This window comes from Thamnophis sirtalis, unplaced genomic scaffold, assembly GCF_051295495.1.
Source record: "Thamnophis sirtalis isolate CommonGarterSnake01/CBP01778 unplaced genomic scaffold, rThaSir2_p1.2 scaffold_5, whole genome shotgun sequence".
NCBI lineage: Eukaryota > Metazoa > Chordata > Lepidosauria > Squamata > Natricidae > Thamnophis > Thamnophis sirtalis.
In genome coordinates, this window is record NW_028261385.1 from 98,860,783 (window position 1) to 98,881,466 (window position 20,684).

At 42.1% G+C, this 20,684-nt stretch overlaps 1 protein-coding gene across 3 annotated transcripts in view; it reads right to left on the minus strand.

Annotated features, from left to right (window-relative positions):
• Positions 1 to 18,866, minus strand: part of GAK (cyclin G associated kinase) — a 97,123-nt gene extending 78,257 nt beyond the window's left edge. For all 3 annotated transcript variants that reach the window (XM_087716266.1, XM_087716265.1, XM_087716264.1), the window contains exon 1: positions 18,572 to 18,866. In XM_087716266.1, coding sequence (XP_087572392.1) covers positions 18,572 to 18,713 — 142 coding nt within the window. In that variant the 5' untranslated portion in view covers positions 18,714 to 18,866. The remainder of the gene's footprint in view (positions 1 to 18,571) is intronic.
• Positions 18,867 to 20,684: the final 1,818 nt, after the last annotated feature.

The window sequence follows — 20,684 nt, forward strand, 5'->3', positions numbered from 1 at the left end:
ATTCTGGCTCCTTCTTATGACCGCTTGAGATAACAGCAGTACTTAAAGAAACAGCACTATCATGACATATATAGTGTTAACCCAACTGTTAGCTTACATACCTAACACCCTCATCCAAATCACTGATGAAGATGTTGAAGAGTATTGGACCCAACACAGAGCCTTGGGGTACTCCACTGCATACTTCCCTCCATGAAGAGGCAGTTCCATCGAGGAGTACAGGTGTGTGCGGTTGGTCAACCAGTTACAAAGCCATCTGGTGTGACAATGTCCAACCCACATTCTTCTACTTTATCTAGTAGTAGGTTATGGTCTACCTTATCAGGACTTGCTGAAGTCCAAGTTAACTATATCGATGGCATTCCTATGGTCCACTAGTGTTGTCACTGTATCTAAGAAGGCAATATGGCTAGTCTGGCATGATCTGTTTTTGACAAACCCATGTTGGCTTTGGGCTCTTGATCTGTTTTCTCCCTTTCTGAAGAGGGGAACCATATCAGCAATCCTATGGTAGTTCTCCAGTACTCCAGGATCTCTGAAAGATATGGTTCAGTTGTTTGGAGATCTTGTCAGCCAGTTCCTTCAGATCCCTGGGGTGTAATCCATCCGGTCCTGGGAATTGGACCTTGGCTAGGGTAGACAGGGGCTCACTTACCATTTTCTTCCCTATCTCATCTTGGGTTTCTAATCTGATTTTTGGGGTGCTGTTCTTGATAGGTTGGACTGTTTTATCCCTTTGTTAAAGACAGATACAAAACATGAGTTAAATAGTTCTGCTTTACCCCTGCTGCTTGTCACCTTCTGGCCACTTTCTCCCAGCAAGGGACCAATCGTTTCCTTAATCTTTCTTGTTTTTAACATGGGGGAAGATGCCCCCTTTTGTATTTTATTTTATTATTATGATTATTGTTGTTGTTGTTGTTATTATTATTATTATTACACAATTGTATCACAGCGGCCAGTTGTTTCGCCGGATTTGGCATTGGTTACTAGTCGGGCCCCACTATATTATTATTATTATTATTTTACCTTTGCAGCAGGCCTTTCTTTATTGTGAGCCTTAGCTTCCCTCACTTCATCTTTACACGCACTCTAGTGGCTGACCATTGAACTCCGTCTGTGTTTACATTCAGAATATCTCTGAGCTAATCCTAGTCATAGAATCATAGCACCCTTATGGCCGGGGAAAAGGGGTCAGACAGGCCAGTCCCCATGCCAGAACCCACTACAAACTCAGAATGGGATGTCCAACTATGAGAAATCGCAGAAGCACCTCAGATAGCCTATGATCTTAAACAGCATTCACTGAGGGCAGAACATATAGCAGGGGTGGAGAACATCAGAGCCGACTGGCTCAGCCGGACCGAGGTGGACAACTTGGAACGGAAGCTGCAGCCAGCAATCTTCAAGGAGCTGGCGGAGTGCTTCAGACGGCCGGAGGTTGACTTATTCAACACGCCCCTCAACACTCAGCTCCCGAGGTTCTTCTCCAGGTACCAGACATGGGGGGCAGAAGGGGTGGATGCTCTGCGAAGCCCCTGGCCCAGGGGTCGTCGGTATGCCTTTCCGCCCTTACCCATGATCCCCAGGGTCATATGGAAAATCCTTCAGGAGGGGGCGGAAAGGGTTCTGTTGGCGCCTCACTGGCCCCGGAGGCCGTGGTTTGCAGATCTCCAGTCGCTTTCAGGGGAGAGGCCCTGGAGAATCCCCCAGGAGGGGATATCCCTTAACCAGGGGTCGCTGGAGCACCTAGACCCTCAATGGCTCCAGCTGACTGCTTAGCTCTTGAGCGGAGCATCCTGGGGAAAGACCTCTCCCCCCCCCCAGGGTGATGCAGACTATCCAGACTGCCCGCACACCCTCCACAGAGCATATCTATGGCTCCATGTGGCGGGCTTTTGCCTCATAGTGTAACTCCCTGGGGTACAATCCTATCCAGGCCTCAGTGCCACAGATTCTGGACTTCCTCCAGGCAAGCTGGACAGAGGGTTAGCTCCTAACACGATTAGGAGACAGGTTTCAGCCATCTCATCAGTTCTCCTGCATGGCTGGAACCAGAGCTTGACTCACCATCCTGTGGTCAGGCAATTCCTCAAGGGGGCTTCCAACCCCAAACCATCCATGGTATTCAGGTACCCTTCCTGGGACTTACACAGGGTAGGGGACGCTCTAACAGGTGCTCCATTTGAGCCTTTACGAACAGTTTCTCTTAAGTTCCTGACTCTTAAGGTGGCCTTTCTGGTGGCCATCACCTCCGCCAGGCGGCTATCCGAACTGCAAGCTCTGTCCACCAGGGAGGATCTCTGCGTCTTCCATCAAGACAGGGTGGGGTTACGACTGGATTCATCCTTCATCCCCAAGGGGGGGGGGGTGGCCTGCTTCCATCGAGCCCAGGAACTGATTTGCCCAGCTTCTGTCCAGACTCTTCTTACCCGTTGGAGAAGAAGTGGCACACTCTGGGTGTAAGGAGGGCTCTGAGGATTTACCTCAGGAGAACCAGGCCAAACAGGAGATCCGAAGCTCTGTTTGTCTCCTTCCAACCAGGGTCCCTGAGTAACAAGGTAACTTCCACCACAATAGGCAGGTGGTTGTGAACCTGCATTGCCACTGCATACTGCATACCAATTACAGGGCTTACAGACACCAGTCATATCACAGCTCACTCCACACGGAGTGCAGCGACATCCCTGGCCGAAATCTGCAGGGCAGCCATGTGGGCTTTCCCCTCTCCCTTTGCTAGGAACTATCATGGTAGCCCTTCATGGTAGTGGATCTGGGTACTTGAGAGACCGCCTACTGCCAATTACCTCCACGCAACCAATTAGATCACACAGATTAGGCCTCCTCCGAGTTCCATCTGCCGGTCAGTGTCAACTGGTAACCACGCGGAGGAGAGCCTTCTCGGTAGTAGCTCCGACCCTTTGGAACGATCTCCCCATGGAGATTCGTACCCTCACCACCCTCCAGACCTTCCGCACAGCCCTTAAAATCTGGCTATCCCGTCAGGCCTGGGGCTAAAGATTGTAACCCGCCCGAATGGTATGAATGTTGTGCTTTTTTAATTATGTATTGTTCTCATGTGTTAAATGTTTGTTTCCCCCCCTCCTTGAGTTGTAAGCCGCCCTGAGTCCCCCCAGGGAAAAGGGCGGCATATAAATAAATTTTCATAACTCATAACTATAAACTGGATTCTTTTGCCTCGGCAGAAGCCTCTTTGGCCGCAGGGTATTGCAGGCGGTTCACAGGGCTGGGCCCATGCCTCATCTGGCATGAGTGAGGGACATGGGGCCTCAGGGGTCTCCCTCCCTAGGGACATGCAGGCTTTGGTACGTCCCATTCTGGATACTCCTCCCCCCTCACTATGGAGAAAGGGTGTTGGTACTTACCTGATACGCCTCTTCTCATAGTGGGGGGGAAGAGTATCCAGTCCCTCCCTGACTATGTTTGTACGACTAAGTGTTATGTTCATTGTTTATGAGGTTATATAAATATTGATGTTGAAGACGATAAAAGCTAAGAACTGAATTAAGAGTCTGGAGTGAATGGTGCAACGAGTCGGATAGAGCTCTTCGTCAAATATGGGGAATACCTGGTGGCCAGGGGGCGTTGCCCAAAGAGCTTATCTGACTCATCCAATCATGAGAGGACAAGGTGAACCCATTCTGGATACTCCTCCCCCCACTATGAGAAGAGGCGTATCAGGTAAGTACCAACGCCCTTTCTCTTTGCTTTTTCGTTTTTTCCCCTTACTTCATATTAGTTTCTATTAGATTTCCTCTTGCTTAAAAGTTTCAATAAATATACTAAAAACAGAGCAAGCTATTTGCTTGCAAGTTACCTGATCAACTGTTCCGCCATTTCTAAAGAGAGTGCATGCATTCAAGGCAATGCCTGAATTTATCCTACCACCTGCTCCCTCAAAGACCTGTGTTTGCTAAAGCAAGCTGCCAGTTTCAGATTAGCAACTTTTTTTTTCAACAGCAAAGAAACTTGAACGGATGCAACAGAACAAGAGAACACAGCCTTACTCATTGTCCTTGCATTCATCATATTAGATATAGATTAGTTCATATTCTGTACATATTTCTGGGTACCATACTATATAATAAGTGAATAACTTAATGAGAGTAGGGCACTTTCTTTCTTTCAGCAGCATTCTCTGGGGCCCAGTTAAAATTCAGACAATTCAAATGTTAGCTATAACATTATTTCTGAAGGAATAATACCCACCAGGAGTATTTGCTTTGCATCTGAGAAATTACCATATTCCTTCTAACTATAACGTCAAACATACTCATTCTGAGAGTAAGTATGTTGACACAGAGGATGCGACACCAGAAAATTGTGAATGCTACATACCATTAAAAGGAAGTATTAACTACATGAAAGTGCCCTTCCCATTTTTATAAATCTGTGCCAAGTGATACAGAAAGTTATTTTATATTCAGAAACACTACATTCCATGCCACACAATAGCTTTAAGACTTTCAATCAGCCCATTCAAAAGGCCGTAGTAAGCTTCATAATTGTCATGTTTAAGACTATATTGTTAAAAAAAGAAACAAATTTTGTGTATCTAATCACACTTAGTGTCTGGGTTCCAAGTAACAAACTCAAAGCAATCACAACTCTGAGGCCTAGAGTTTCCTCAAAGCATAATTTTATTTGGAATGTCATATTGGCACAGCTGGTGAAAGCCATACTCTGAAGGACCCAGGGTTTTCCCTACCCAAATCAAAACCCAAAGTTCTTGCGCCTTCCCCAGGTCACATGTCCATCACATGGTCCAATCAAGTTGCAATCCCAACTCTGGCTGACTTTTGTCCATACCCCTCCAACACCTGGTAGAGCATCCTTGGCTCCCATGAGAAAGAATGCTATTTTGGCTACACATCCCCCAGCTATCTCTCTTTCCCGCCTAGCTGTGGCAGCCCTGAAGCGACCAAAATGGCTTCAGAGTTGACACTTGACCAATCAAGTATCCTATCCATCCTATACCATCCCATCCTATTGAAATTGAATGACGTTTGGAAAAAATATACCTCATTACTTGCCATGTTAATACTGTAGAAAATGGGTGTCAAACTGGCTGCCCACGGACCAGATGCATTATGTCCAAGCCACACCCATCCCAGCTCCGCAAATGGGAAAAAAATAGCAAAACATCATGTGATGACCCGAGTTCGACACCCATGTTGTAGAAGCAAAAAACTAGTAAATGACTAGTTTAAGCTCCTTAAAAATATGATCCTGGATTGTGATTCTTTGTGTAGTAAACAATGCGGTGTTTTTTTTAAGCACAGCATGCAAATGGATAACCCTATCACATTTATTTGCAGCAGAGAACTTGGAACTCTCTAGTGTTCATATGATTGACTGTGATGGTATGCTGTACAGGTAGTCCTCAACTTACAACAGTTCACTTAGTAACCATTCAAAGTTACAATAGGACTAAAAAAGTGACTTATGACCATTTTTCAAAATTATGCAGCATCCTCATGGTCACGTAATTTACATTCAGGTGCTGACAATTGTCTCGCATTTATGATGGTTGCAATGCCCTGAGGTCATGTAATCACCTTTTGTAAACTTCTGACAAGCAAGGTCAATGGGGAAACTAGATTCATTTAACAACCGTGTTACTAATTTAATAATTGCAGTGATTCACTTATCAAATGTGGCAAGAAAAGTTGTAGAATGGGGCAAAACTCACTTAGAAAATTTCTCACTTAGCAACAGAACTTTTGGCTCAATTGTGGCTCTACGTTGAGGACTAGCTGTATTGCAGTAAATAGGTGGTTTATTTTACCTAAACATCTACAGTTCTATAAGCAACTATATAATAAGCAATAATTCCATGTGGCCTACAAATAGGTTTTAGGACTCACAATACAGAAAAGTTTAGCCGCATTAAAGAGTTATTGGCCTTGAACTTGTGATAAGGTCATACATACATACTCTAAACTTACCATAACAAATTTACACCTTTAGAATTATCAAAGGCCTCATTTTTTTAAATCCATCATAAATGCAGATGAGAACAGGATGGAGAGAAAGATTATAGTTTCCCATAAAATTTATACTAGCATCTAAAATTTTAGAGACTGTTCCTAAACTAATTAAAGACTCTGGAAAAAAATTCTAAGGGATATCACAGGAATCAAAAGTGCTTCTCATGGTAGTTTCTGCATACAGGGAACAAAATCAATGCAGAAAATCAGCAGAGTCATATCATTGCAATAGAAGGCAACAAGACCTAGGGAATAAGCAAATTTAAGATTGAAGGATTCCTATTCTCTGCTGAGGATTGATATGTGTCTCCTTCAGAATATTTTTTTAAAAGATGAAATCCAAATCACAAAACAAGTATGATCTTCCCACATCCCACCCCAATCTGACTCATCTCTTTTCTCAACCTTTTCTTCCAATCAAGTGACTTGTATTTTTTTACGCAGCCTTTCCTGGCCTAGTGCTACTCAGATGTGCCAGACTGCAAGTATGGCTAATGATAGCATGCTGTTAATACAATGTCTATTTGTAGCCTAATAGAACTATAGGAAAGCTGCTCTCTTAAGATACTGTGAACAGGTAATATACACCGTTTGCTCCCCAGTAACTAAATGAAGTTTTATTTTGCAGCAATAAGGTATTTACAATTGGATTGCTTCTAGAAACACTGCATTCTTCATGATAATTAAAAAGGCATTCAAATTTCAATATTTTGCAGTAGGCCAAGAAGCTTAAGCTCCAGAACATGGAGATACTTGGAATCTTAAGTAAGGCAGCTACAGTAGCATTTCTTATTCTTGTTCAGATTCTTTATCTAACAGAACAAAGCAAATTCCGAGACATAGGTATATTTCCGCTATTTCAAGGTAATACTTTTCAAAAGTCAACTCTCTAGAAAGCCATGATAAGGGCAAATGCACAGAAAGATTGCTTGGGACTATCACAGTGAGAAAGAATGGCAGTTATATATTGCAAGACGCTTAGAAAGAACAATGTGTGCCCCAAAATATAAAACATTTCTCATTAAGACAGAAAAGACACAGAATATAGATCACCCCAGTTCTATGGGCTCATGTAGTGTTCTTTGGTTGTAATTCTTTTCCTCAATGATTGCACACCTCCCATGCAGTGGAATTTGGGTTAATCAATTTAATAAAACATAATGTTTGGCAGCAGCAAATGCTATGTTATAAGCAGCATTGTTAATATAGGAAACTCACTGCAATAGCATGTGATGAGGACCGCCCCAACCACAGTGGCCATGCTCAAGGATTCATCTGGAATCAGATGGGGATTATGGGCAGTCCTCGACTTACGACCGCAATTGAGCCCAAGATGTATGTTCCTAAGTGAGAAATTTGTTAATGAGTTATGCCCCATTTTATGACTTTTCTTGCCACGTTTGTTAAGTAAATCACTGCAGTTGTTAAATTAGTGACACGATTGTTAAGGGAATCGGGCTTCCCCATCAACTTTGCTTGTCGGAAGGTCACAACAAAATGATCCCTTTATCCCTGCAATTGCAATTGTCATAAATATGAACCAGTTGTCAAGCATCCAAACGTAAACCACGTGACCATCGGGATGCTGCAACTGTCATAATTGTGAAAAATAGTCATGTCATTTCTTTCAGTGGCGTTGTGACTTTGAAAGGCCACTAAAGGAAGTGTTGTAAGATAAGGACTATCTGTATTCAATTAGCATTGTCTAATGTCTAAACAGCGAGCAGGATAACCCACAAAGGGTGTTTAAGGCTAGGAAGGCATCAGCTCATGCCTGGTAGAGGTGTTTAAATGTAGTGGTGAATATGTACCATTAGGGAGAAGGATGGGCTGGCTGGAGTAGCTATTGATCAGATGGTTGCTTCACTGAAAGCTGGCATTACTAGGTTGAGGAGGAATAAGGCTGCTGCTCATTGGCAAGTTGGCTAGAAGTTACTTTAGAAAAAAGTTCAGGAATTCTATGAAGGAGGATGAAAGTGAGATGCAAACAACTAAATGGCAGAGGAAAGCAAGATAAAAAGACTCTGGCCTGGTTGTTAAGACAGAACAGCAACCAGCAAAATGGTGCCAGTGTCAAATGCCTCTATTCTGGAGTTTGAACCCAGACTGCTAGCACTCTTAGCTTCAGTGCTGGCTGCTGGTGAATAACAAACCACTAAGTAATAAAACCACATTATTTTTCGTGACCTCATTGGGAATGAACCAGTGAACCTTGCATGCATGATTGAGAGAACTGGTTGAACAGGAGTTGAGATGTTGCTCTGTCCAATTTGGGTTTCAGTTGCTTCAGCGGCTGTGACTTCAAAGCTGGAGGTGGGGCATAATGTTCCTGAAGGGCTTTGGCTATAAGCCTGGGCTGTGTTCCAAAGATGATTGGCTGTGAATGTCAGCATTTGATGATGAAGCTGGTATATTACCCATCCTGCCAACTAACAGTAGCCCTTCCTGAATTCCTAGACCTTGTCACAGGCCTAGTGGTAATTTTTTCCTGGGGGAACGGTACTGGGATTCTGAGAAAGTGAGGTGAAAATTGGGAAGGCTCAGGAATCCACACCCTCCGTAGGCCTAGCCTATGCAATGAACAAATCCACACTATTCTTTGTTATGGTTAGCTCACTGTCATGCAAATGACTGGCACCTGTGATCTCTAGAAAAGGGAGGAAGGGGAGGGGGACTCAGCAGGCTAGTTGTCCCAGCCACCTTATGGATCTAACTGTTTTCAATAGGATCTAGGGATTTTCGAGTTACATTGCAAGCGTTCTACCATGCATCTCAGAGACTTCTGGAATTCACAAACAAGAGTGTTGAATGCAATTGCTTGGGAGTTGTCTCTCCTTGCTTGTTGATTCCACAAGATGAAAAGCCTGAAGGGATGCCTGTAGCACCAATAGAGGAAGACAAGGAGTTTCACTAAACAGAGGCATGAACTCATCTTCAGGTAGAATATTATCTATCTTTCCTACTGGAGAGCACTGGACAGGACAACTTTTATAAACCCCACTGTGACCTACTTGTTGGACTTTTGCAGATAAAATTACTTAGATTTCAGAGCCATATGGACAAACGCAAATGACGAGGCTGGAATAACAATTTGCAAAGTAATCTAGGGATTGCCCCAGTACTAGTATCAACCTCTTTGAAGGATGCAGTGATACGCCTGCTCTTGAACAAACTCTCTCTCAATCTGGCAATTTTAGATAACGCATCTAGTCTCTACTTGAGAGACCGCCTTCTGCCAATTACCTCCCTACGACCTATAAGATCCCATAGATTAGGCCTCCTCCGCATTCCATCGGCCAGCCAGTGTCGGCTGGCAACCACAAGGAGGAGGGCCTTCTCAGCAGTAGCCCCGACCCTTTGGAACGAGCTCCCCGTGGAGATTCGTACCCTCTCCACCGTCCAGGCCTTCCGCACTGCCTTGAAGAACTGGCTCGCCCGTCAGGCCTGGGGATAAGAATCGCTACCCCGCCCGAATGATGAATGGATGTTGCTTACTATTTTATTATATGTTGTTGTCTTAATGTTGTATTCCCCTCTCCCTGGTTTTCTGTGAGCCGCCCTGAGTCCCCTCAGGGAAAAGGGCGGCCTACAAATGCTAATAAAACCTAAAAACCTAAACCTAAACCTCTAATCTTCTCTTTTTAGAAAAAATGAGAGCTCCAGATGCAGGATATCCCAGATCCGTGATGGCAAACCTATCGCACGCGTGCCACAGATGGCATGCAGAGCCATTTGTTAGGGTACGTGAGGCGTTGGTCTGTCAGCTCCAGCGCAAATGTACAGGCTGGCCAGCTGACTTCAGCCTTCTTTTGAGGGCGTTTTTTGCCCTCTGGAGGCTTCCCTGAAGCCTCCGAAGCATGTAAAACCAGCCCTACAGGCAAACCGGAAATTCAGGAAGGGACTTCCAGTTTGCTCGTAGGGCCGTTTTTCGGTCTCCGGAGCCTTCAGCAGCCTTCAAAAGGCTTCCCTGGAGGCTCCGGAAGGCAAAAAATGGCCCTACAAGCAAACAAGAAGTGACTTCTGGTTTGGCTGTAGGTCTGTTTTTCACCCTCCGGAGTCTTCAGGGAAGCCTCCTGAAGGCTCTAGAGGGAGAAAAACGGCCCTAAGAGCAAACCGGAAGTCTGTTCTCAAACTTCCGGTTTGTCCGTAGGGCTGGTTTTTCGCGCTCCGGAGTCTTCAGGAAAGTTCCTGAAGCCTCTGGAGGGCTTCCGAGGGGGAGGCCTGTTTTCGCCCCCCACCCCAGGCTCCTAGAAAGCCTCTGGAGCCTGAGGAGAGCGAAAAAAGTGTGCCCAAAGCAGGGGGGAGTGCTGGTCATGTGTGCATGCATACAGAGAGGGGAAGCACACGCATGTGTGGCATGTCTGCATATGAACCCCCCCCCCGTGCTGCCCCTGCTTTTGGCACGCAAGCCAAAAAAGGTTCGCCATCACTGTCCTAGATAAATTGAGTTATCTTGTATAAAGTGATTTATCTGGATCTTTTTCAGTCAGAGTTTAGATTTGGTTATGGGATGGAAACAGCATTGGTCTCTTCATCAGGTCCTGGATGAAGGCACCATGGCCTTCCTGCGGTAGCATTTAGTACCATCAATTGTGGTGCTCTTCTGAACTTCCCATGAGAGTTGGAAGTAGATGGTTCTGCTTCTTTTTGAGGAGGTGGCTCCAATCTAGGGTTGTCAAACTCCCAGCCTACGGGCCAGATGTGTCATGTGCTGGCCATGCCCACTCCGTTTAGCAAAGGGGGGGAGTCCTGATACATCACATGACACCACCATGATGATGTGAGTTTGACATCCCTGCTCTAATCAGTCATATGGGAGCAGGAATGGTCAAGATGTCAGTCACTTTCTGTGGGGTACTACACAATGCTCAGTTATCACTCTTCTGTTATTGAATAACTTTATGAAATGCACAGGGAATTGTTCCACGTGGATTAGGGATAAGGTACATATCTTCGGACAACACTGGCTCCCTTGGCCAAGAAATAAGAGATGAGCACCATGCTCTAGACTCAGACGTGGGCAGACTTAAAGGGGAAACTTTTCTGTTTTACCTTTTGACAATTAACATGCATATGATACTCCATGTGTATAATATCCCAGACTAGGCTAGAGATTCATGGAAGTTCCTCCCCTAATTATTGAAGGATGCAAGACATTGGGTGACATAAACAACCTAAAGCTGAACCCCAGCCAGAGAAAGATTCTATTTGTTTGGAAAGCATTTAGCACTATGTTTTCTCCTTTGTTAGGTCAAAAACAACAATATGCTAGTTTAAAAGTAAAAAAAAAATGTTGGTGGGGGAGTGTTGAAAATATCAATTCAGTTGCATTTTGGCTATTCTTTCTAGAAGATGGATACGGTATATATTTATTACAGATTTCAATCACAGATAGAATCTGAAGGCTTTTCCAACTCTTTTGAAAAAAGACATCTATACCTTAGAGATGTGTACTTCTCATAAAGTTGTGAATTCTTTAAGTGACAGCCAATTACTTGACAATGTATATCTTTGAACTTCTTGACAACAACCCAGAATAGTCTCTGCTTACAGTCAGAGTCCAAATGCCAGACTCAGTTATATAAGACAGTTCCATGTTTACATGCTGTGTTATTATTTTATCTCTTCTTCCATGTAGTTCTTGAAGCACTCCAAGTCATCATCATAAAACTAAAATACCTTATCATTAGGTATTAATTGGTACTCTTGACACATTTTAACAATTAGTGTCACATCCTCTGTAGGTTGAGCCTCTGTACATTAACATAGAAATCATCCTTAAAACCTTAGGAGGTGTGTGTGTGTGTGTGTGTGTGTGTGTGTGTGTGTGTGTGTGTGTGTGTGTAAAACACATAAACATCAATGAATTTGCTACCTTTCTCTCTTAAAATTGTGAAAATTTCTAGTTATCAATTACTGGTAGCAAGAGGTAATACTGTAGGTTTCCTATCTCCATCCCTTGCAATTTAGCACTTTGGAAGAATTTTATAAACTGTAAGGGTGGCATTTCTATCTATCTTAATTTATACTAGACTCTCAATTATAGTTTTCCAATGTATAAATTATGGTTTCTTTTTAAAATAACGTTCAGAAAAGTAGTAAGTCAAAGGATAACATTATGCCTACTACAGCTGTAATGGAAACCACAATATTTCTCTATCACTCATCTAAGTTATATATCTATTGGCCTTAACAGGATTATCCATTACTTGCAAGAATTAGGGTTAGAGGCTGATTTGCAAACCATATCTACAACTAATTCACTTTTTTTCGTGATGACATTAACCTTAGGAAAAACAGAGGAAATTTCATATGATGAGAAGTTGCTGGAAAGAAAATGCAAAAACCCCATAGTTGCTATTAATAAAAGTGTAAGAGCTAGTGTATCTGCATTCATTGTGTTCATAACACAGTTAGGCTATAACTATGGTTAACAAAATGTAACACATAATTTCACACAACATGCTAAGCCAAAATAAACTCATTATAGTTTTACATAATGGGCTGGTTCATATTTTGCAGCGCTATAAAAAGTAACTTTTGACTAATAATAGTTTTCTTAGTGTATTATATACCTCAAATTTCCAAGTCAAGCAAAACCCAATGATCATCAGTATCCAAAAGTTGTAGGGAAAAAAATGTTACACTTCTGGTATACCTCTATGTATTTTAAAAACATATAAAATTAAATGTACAGTCCTCTAAACCAGTGGTTCCCAAACTTGGCAACTTTAAGACTTGTGAACTTCAACTCCTAGAATTCTCCAGCTGGCTTACATTATTCAACCACATCTTATTATATTTTCTGCTTCAAATTTATCATTTGCATTTAATTTTTACACAAAACCCATAAACCACTCTAATCAATCAATCAATCAATCAATCAATCCACATGTTGAACTGTAACCAACACAGGTAAATGAATATTACAGTGCCATATAGTAGCTCCTATAGGAACAATCTTTATCTTATTCATACATCATGTTAATGTGGTTTAATTTTGTTTTAATATGTTGTGCATCCATATGCATTGTGATTTGTAAACAATGGCAAAGGCCTTAGTGTACACCCCAGCCAATTGTTTTTTATTCATTAAACATTAAACTTGTTGAAAGACCTGAAAGACAGGATTAGGGACAGATCATCATGAAGAAAATCAATCAATCAATCAATCATGAAGCATGATTAAGCATCACTATTCAATATTATATATAAACTACTTCAAATAAAAAGCTTCCTTATTTTTTTAAACCCATCAGAGAAGGATTAATCTTTCCTCTGTCCTGGAATATTTGAAGCATTAAATTCCTACATAGGACTTCTGACGAAGCAATGGTGACTGAAGATGGCTCTGCTGAGAGAAGAACTAATCATGGTGGCAAGGGCAAGGAGCTGGCAAGTAGATCAGCTCCTTGGAATTCCATCCTGGAAAAAGGAGAGGATCTGGGATTCTCCAGTGGGTCCCTGCAAGGAGACTGTAAGATAGTAGTCTCTCTCTGGTTAGTTTTAGAGCTCTGGAAGCTGATCGAAAGCCATTTTTTGCTGAAGCCGCAGTTTGGTACCTTCACAAAAATAACTGGGTTTGCATCAGTGGTGGGTTTAAAAAATTTTTGGAACCTCTTCTATAGGTGTGGCCTGCTTTCCAGGTCCACTGGTGGAACCTCTTCTAACTGGTTCGGTAGATTTGATGAAGCGGTTCTACCGAATAGGTGCGAACTGGTAGGAACCCACCTCTGGTTTGCATATGCTTTTTCTTGATCACTTCTGGAAAGTGCTTAACAGATTTTTGGATAGCAAGAATTGTCAAAAAGACAAAGTTTCATTACACCAGGTGAATGAATCCTTAACAAAATAATTTTAATGAAAGTTTAAGGACTTTAAAAAATTCTGATTATAGAGTAAAAAGCAAAAGGGTGATTAGAACACAGGTCATGTAATGTTTTAAATGGACTAAGAGGTGGGATGGATTTGAAATTAGATTTTGAATTAATTACAAACTTCCTTTTAAAAAATTCTATTAAAATATGTAAAGATTTAAAAACTACCGTATTTTTCAGACTGTAAAATGCACTCCCCCTCTCCACAAAAAAAGTGGGTGGAAATGTCTGTGCATCTTAATAGAGCAAATGTTGCCGAAGCCCCGCCCACCCACCGGCCCCACCCTTCAGCCTCTGCCTCTCAGCAATTTTTCTCCTTGCGGGAAACAGCAAAAAGCATGGTCAGCTTCAGCACAGCCTGATTTAGCACGAGCAGCTGATTGGCGGTTGGATTGGCTTCCCAGAATACCACCAATCAGCTGTTCCAGGTTGCAGGGATCGCCGCCGCCCATCAGCACCAGCACCGCCCATCTCTATTGCCACTTTTGTACGCCCCGTTTTCAGCCTCCATGCACCCTGTGTTTGGCCTCTGTGTGCCCTTATTTTGGCCTCCGCACATCCTGGTTTTGGCCTGTTCCAGATGGTGGGGATCGCCTATACCAGTCGCTTGGAACAGGCCAAAAATGGGATGCACAGAGACCAAAAATGGGGCACGCAGAAGCCATAAATGGGGCGTGCAGAGGCGGCGATAGGTGGCAGCGGCGATGGCACTGATGGGCAGTGGCGATCCCCACAGCCTGGAACAGCTGATCGGTGGTATTCCAGAAGGCCGATCCAACCGCCAATTAGCTGCTTGTGCTAAATCTAGCTGTGCTGAAGCTGACCAGGCTGTTTACTGTTTGCTGCAAGGAGGCAAATTGTTGGGAGGCAGAGGCAGATTTTTTTTTCTTGCTTTCTTCCCCAAAAGCTAGGTGTGTCTTATTGTCCGGAGGGTCTTATAGTCCGAAAAATACAGTAAGTGTAAGAAATATTCCCATGGGAAAATATTCTGGACTAGAGAAAAGCATAGGATTAGAAGGAACAAAAAAGAATGAAAGATTATAATTAAAAGAGAAGAGAACCACTAGTATAGAACGGAGCAAAATATTTACATTTGGGGAAAATTTAAGGGTATTTGGGGGCAATGAAATCAGAGGTTATTCTTAAGATTGCATGCAACTATAAAAAAGGTCTAAAAGATGTGATAGAAGAGGATAAATGAGTGGTGGATGTGGATTTAAAAATGACAAACTACAAGAATGATATGGAAAAATATGTTACACTGGATATACAAATGAAACCAGTTGATGTCTTCATAACAAAAATGGACACACAAATAATAAAACAGAAGAATTACTTGGACAACATTCTTATCTTGGTCTTTCAAAGCAGGTATGTTAAATTTATGAAGGTATTCCTGGGAAAAAGGCAAAGAAAAAAATGAAAAGAAATACACTTTTGATATACTATTTAAAAGGATTAAAGAACATTTTTAAAAACAAAGGGAAGGAATATAAAGCTGACTTAGCTTTAAATTAAAGCAAGGTTAAAATAAATATGATGTTTCTGGTAGTTTTTAATGGATTTTCTAGACTAGGACTCAATGATAAGATTTTAAAGATTGCTTTATATGGAAGATAAGATATGGAAAGAAGAAAAATGTTATATTTTGAAATAAGGAAAGGAATACAAAGTTGATTTTTAAGGTTAAAATGCAAATACACACACATACACACACATTATTTTTTGCAGCTCTTAATGAATTTTTGCTGATTAGCACTAAATAGGCTTTAAACATTTGTCTTTAGATAAGAGATGAGGTATGAGATGAAAAGATCTTCTGTTGTAAAATCAGAATAGGTGATAAGTTATTGAAATTGTACTTCTCTTTATGAAGAGGGAAATAGGTTCCTTATATACTTTTCTTTTTTCTTCCTTTTTATTTTTTCCTCTGCACTTTTTTCTTTTATTTTTCCTTCTTAATTTGTAGAAAACTAGTTAGTTTGTATATTTTTCCTTAGTTTTTTAATCTTTGTATCTGTAAAATTCAGTAACAATTATTTAAAATGAAACTCCTACATGGGAGAGCATTTAAAAGTAAATTACAATAGTATCCCGATGAACACTTTACCAATAACTCTTAAAAAGAAAATAAATCAAAAGACTTTTTCTATGAAGGCATAAAAAATTGAGCCTATTAATAGAGACTTCTTTGTAGTGCTTTGAGCATTACACAAATATATGTAACCAGATCTGTTATATGTTAACATTCATCTCATTTTAAAATATTATCATTCAAGACATGAAAATGTCCTGGCTAAGAGTAGATCATATGTGGTTTAATTAACCATAATTGATTGAATTCAGATAAATATCTGAAACTGCCTAATATACAAAGCCACAAACCATGTTTAACAAATCAGAGTAACCTGATACACACAATATGCTAAGGAAGAAACAAATAAATCACCTTATGGGTTAGTTGATTCTGGACAAAGCACAACAGAACAAAGCTATCAGCCAACATTTTGCCATATTTCAGATAAAATCTAGAAGGGTGCATTCAGCTCTAAGAGTTGGATCCTAAAATAATTTGCTCTGTCTTATTTTTGGAATGGGAAAATCATGCAAGTGCAACAGCACCCCAGTTTACTAAGCTTCATCTCCACAACCTCTCCAGTGACTATGCATTTTCTAGTGCCCTAAAAATGTATACAATGACAATTAAAAAGGAAACATTTTAGTTTTAACAGCAGGGTGGTTAAACAAATAATTCTGGAGAAAAGCTTGAAAGTTCAAGACCTCACCAAAATAAATATCTAGTGTAAGAACAGAAAATGTACACCATTCAACTTTATTCTCTTTCACTTTAACCCTGGGCAGGAACTGTATATTTTATCAACATGGGACTTTCAGAATCTACCTTTATTAATTAAGCCCTGCAGTATAGCATAAATATTGTATGTATATTCAATATATTTGAATATTTCTGGCTGATATCCCCCAAACTATATTAAAGTGTCCATCTGAAACTTGCTTAGCAGGTTGAATGGGGTAATTTTTCTGGAGTGGAACAGCATGTCCAATGAGGGATGGAAGGAAGAAATCAGAACTCTTGGTTTGGACATATGAGTCACCAAGGTACCTTCTGTTTTAATATCTTTAATAGTTAACTTCACCAAACTCCATTAACTTTCTGCTTAAGGATTTTCGTCACATGAAAGAATATACTTTCACAGGAAAAGCTTCACAAATCTAGTAAATCTAGCCTCAAATGAACAGTAACACTAACAGCACAGGTTACGCCTTGGAATCTTATCCTCTAGACCAGTGGTTCCCAAAGGGGGCGGTGAGATGACTTTGGTGGGCGCTGAGAGGCAAGGGGGCAGCAGGGGGGGCGCTAAGAGGCAAGGGACTAGATCACTAGATGAACTATGTCATAAAATCTTTACCAGGCAGATTCATAGTTATTCCCAACAAATCTAGAAACAACAAAGGTGTATAGTACAGTACTTTGCGATGACATGATTTCAACTGGGGACAAAATACAAGTACAAATGTGACATTCACTGCCATCAAAGTTTGGGAAAATACATAACTGCTCATTTGTCAGTATTACCCATGCAACACACATACCTATGGTTAGGAACCGCAACATGCAGTTACACAATACCATGCCCAGTTCACCAGGAATATATGTTTGAAATGGTTCTGAATATCCCGTTAAATAGCCATATAGATGTAAATATATATAGATGAAACTCTTGTATGCTGAAACTTCTAGCATCTTGTAAATCCTCCATCTGCTATAACCCCCACTTCCGGATTGATTATTGTACTAATTTCACGGGAAGAAATATCTTCCCAGAAACATTACTGTGAATATGTCCAGGCAGCATTGTGAGATATAGCAAAATTGCCTTTGCTAAATTTTAGACCTTGAACTGATCTTAAAAGGATCCAATGCAACGGATAACTGTTCAGACAGCTATGGAAAAAGCAGTAACATCTTACTGACAATGAAATGTGAAAAATCCCAAAATGGAAAAAAAGGTCACTCATATCTGCCAAATCACAATACCTTAAGACCACATCATTATCTGATAACAGCTATTATTTTATTTACTCCTGCTCCTTCCCCTTTAATCACAGCTTGTTAAGGAATATTTCTTAACACATTGGTATCTCTGCCAGGAAGGCTCCCTCCCATAAATGTCACACTTGCTGCTGCTGGCCTTGTTACACTCTTAAAGACCCTTCTTCCGCCTTCCTTTTCTTCCTAATGTCTCTTGGCAAATGTAAGAATTCACAAACATACACACACACACAGAGACACCAAGGTCAATTTTCTTTCCCGTTCCTATACAACGCCAGAGGGGTTAATTTGGTATATAAACCCCATTCTTTAAAAAAAAAATGTTAAACGGGGTTTAAAAAAATACTGACATTCTTATTTTGGGGACTAATAGCATCCTGGTTCCTAAGGATGGATGCTTTACGTGGTGTTTCCTGAAACTGAAATGGAAAAGGCAGAAGGAGGAAAAAGGGAAGGGAAAGGGAGGAAAAAAAGAGAGAAAGAGGTTGGAGAAGGAAGGAGGAAGAAGGCGAGAGCCGCCTGACCACACCGGTTCCCGCCCTTCCCCGCGATCTGGGGGGCGGGCACCCCAGCCGGAGCTCCCTTCGCCCCGCTTCTGCCCCACGTACCTTCGGCGATGACCTTCTTGATCCGCAGCTTCATGTCGCCCATCTCCACCACCTGCCCCACGAAATCGTTTTGATCCCGGCTGGCGGCTCCTAAAGAGCCGGGCCCGGCCAAGAACTCCAACGCCGACTGCAACAGCGACATGGCGGCTCAAGCAGGGACTCGGCGGCAAGTCCAGCGCCGGGCGGGGAGTGGGAGAGCGCTGGCCGAAGCTGGCCGGTTTCGCCTGCCGCCGCCAATTACACCCTCGCTCAGCCCGCCGTACTCGCCCGCTCCTCCAGTCCGCACCGAACCCACTTCCGCCAACGTTGTTCGTCAGAGCAGGAAGCTGGAGCCCCGCCCATTTTTTCTTGTCGCCCCGCCCCCCGCCAGCCCTTCGCAAAGAGGTAAGTAAAGACGACGGTCGCTGTACAAACGGCACGACGGGCACCTCCTCGAAAGTTGCCCTGGAACTCGCTTCGCTTTTAGTCGAAGGGCCACCTCGGTTTTGAACTTTGGCCCTTCCCGACGGTGAAAAGATTGTAAGGGGAGCAGGAAATCGCCCCGCTTTGCTCTTCGCTCTTTAGCATGGGCATTTGCATTTGGACTCGGAAGCAAGAAATCCAACTTTACTTTAAGCCTGCTTATACTATGCATATACATATACGGAGATGTAGAAATGATTAGATGATTGATAGGTAGGTAGGTAGGTAGGTAGGTAGGTAGGTAGGTAGGTAGGTAGGTAGGTAGATAGATAGATAGATAGATAGATAGATAGATAGATAGATAGATAGATAGATAGATAGATAGATAAGCGGATTGTTATATTATTTCTCTGCTCACCTTTTAGTTTGAGAAAGATTAATAGTGTGCCCTATTATATAGGATTGCCTTTTACCAATGTCACTCTTTGACATTGTGTGTGTGTGTGTGTGTATGCATGTATATGTGTGTGTACACGCACACACACATATATAAATCATCTCGCTCTTTGCTGCCTTTCTTCTCTCCCCAATATTTACTGTTCACTATGTGATCCTTCCGATGTTGATGGTCCCGGGCAATTCAGTAAATAATACATAAAAGGGATGTATAACGTATTTATTTTTTCCTGTTTGGTGATCATTTAATTTTAAAAATAGAAACACTTGCTCTTTGTATTCCAGGTTGGGAGGGGGGTGCTTAAAAAAAAGAAACCACGAAGTGAAAAGCATTCTGTCTTTGCTCTCATAAAATACAGGAAGAGAATATTATTGTCAAAGGAGGTAAAAGTTTTGGGGGTTTTCCGTTGTCTTCTCTAGGAAGCGATTCCTTTCATAATAGTTGTAAAAAAAAAAGCATAGCGAAACCACTCAATGCACCTCTTCCCTTACGGCAGATGGCTACTTTGGGTCCACGCCCACTAAGGGCTCGGACCCGCCCTGCTCAACGTTCTAAGCCCCGCCTTCCTCCTCCTCCTCGTCCTCCCGCCCCTCTCTCTTTCCGGTGTGTTCTGTCCACTTCTTATCTCTTCTGCCTGCTGGTCGGAATGTTCGCCGCGCCCACGCCGGCTTCCGCGAAGTTGCTTGGACCCTTGTGACGTCATTCCGATGACTTTCGGCACTCGGAGAACTACTGCAATTGGATACCTCCCTCCCTACTTGGTTTCTTCGAAAGGAGGAGGGCGGCTCACACGCGACGCACATTATGCATAGGTTACAGTAATTTCAACCAGAATAAACTAAGGCAGGGGTGTCCAAACTTGGGAACTTTAAGAGTTGTGGACTTCAACTCCCAGAATTCCCCAGGCAGAATTGTGGGAGTTGAAGTCCACAAATCTTAAAAGTTCCCAAGTTTGGACACCCCTGAACTAAGGTTTCATCTGTTTACCTGACTGTTAACTGGCTTCATCCAACACTAGTCTAGGCTGAAACAAGATTTGGCTAGGAGATGGCTTATTAATGTGTCTTGCAAATACTCTCATGGTTTTGTTTTTAGTACAGGATCAAGATTTAGAGCTTTCCTTGGCTGACACTACTACTTACATTTAAACAGGCAGATGTTACTCAGGATATTAACATCGGGAGGAAAGTGTAGATTATCATCTAGACAGTTAGACAAGGGTTGGCTTGTTCAGCAGTTCTGTTTTGTACAGTC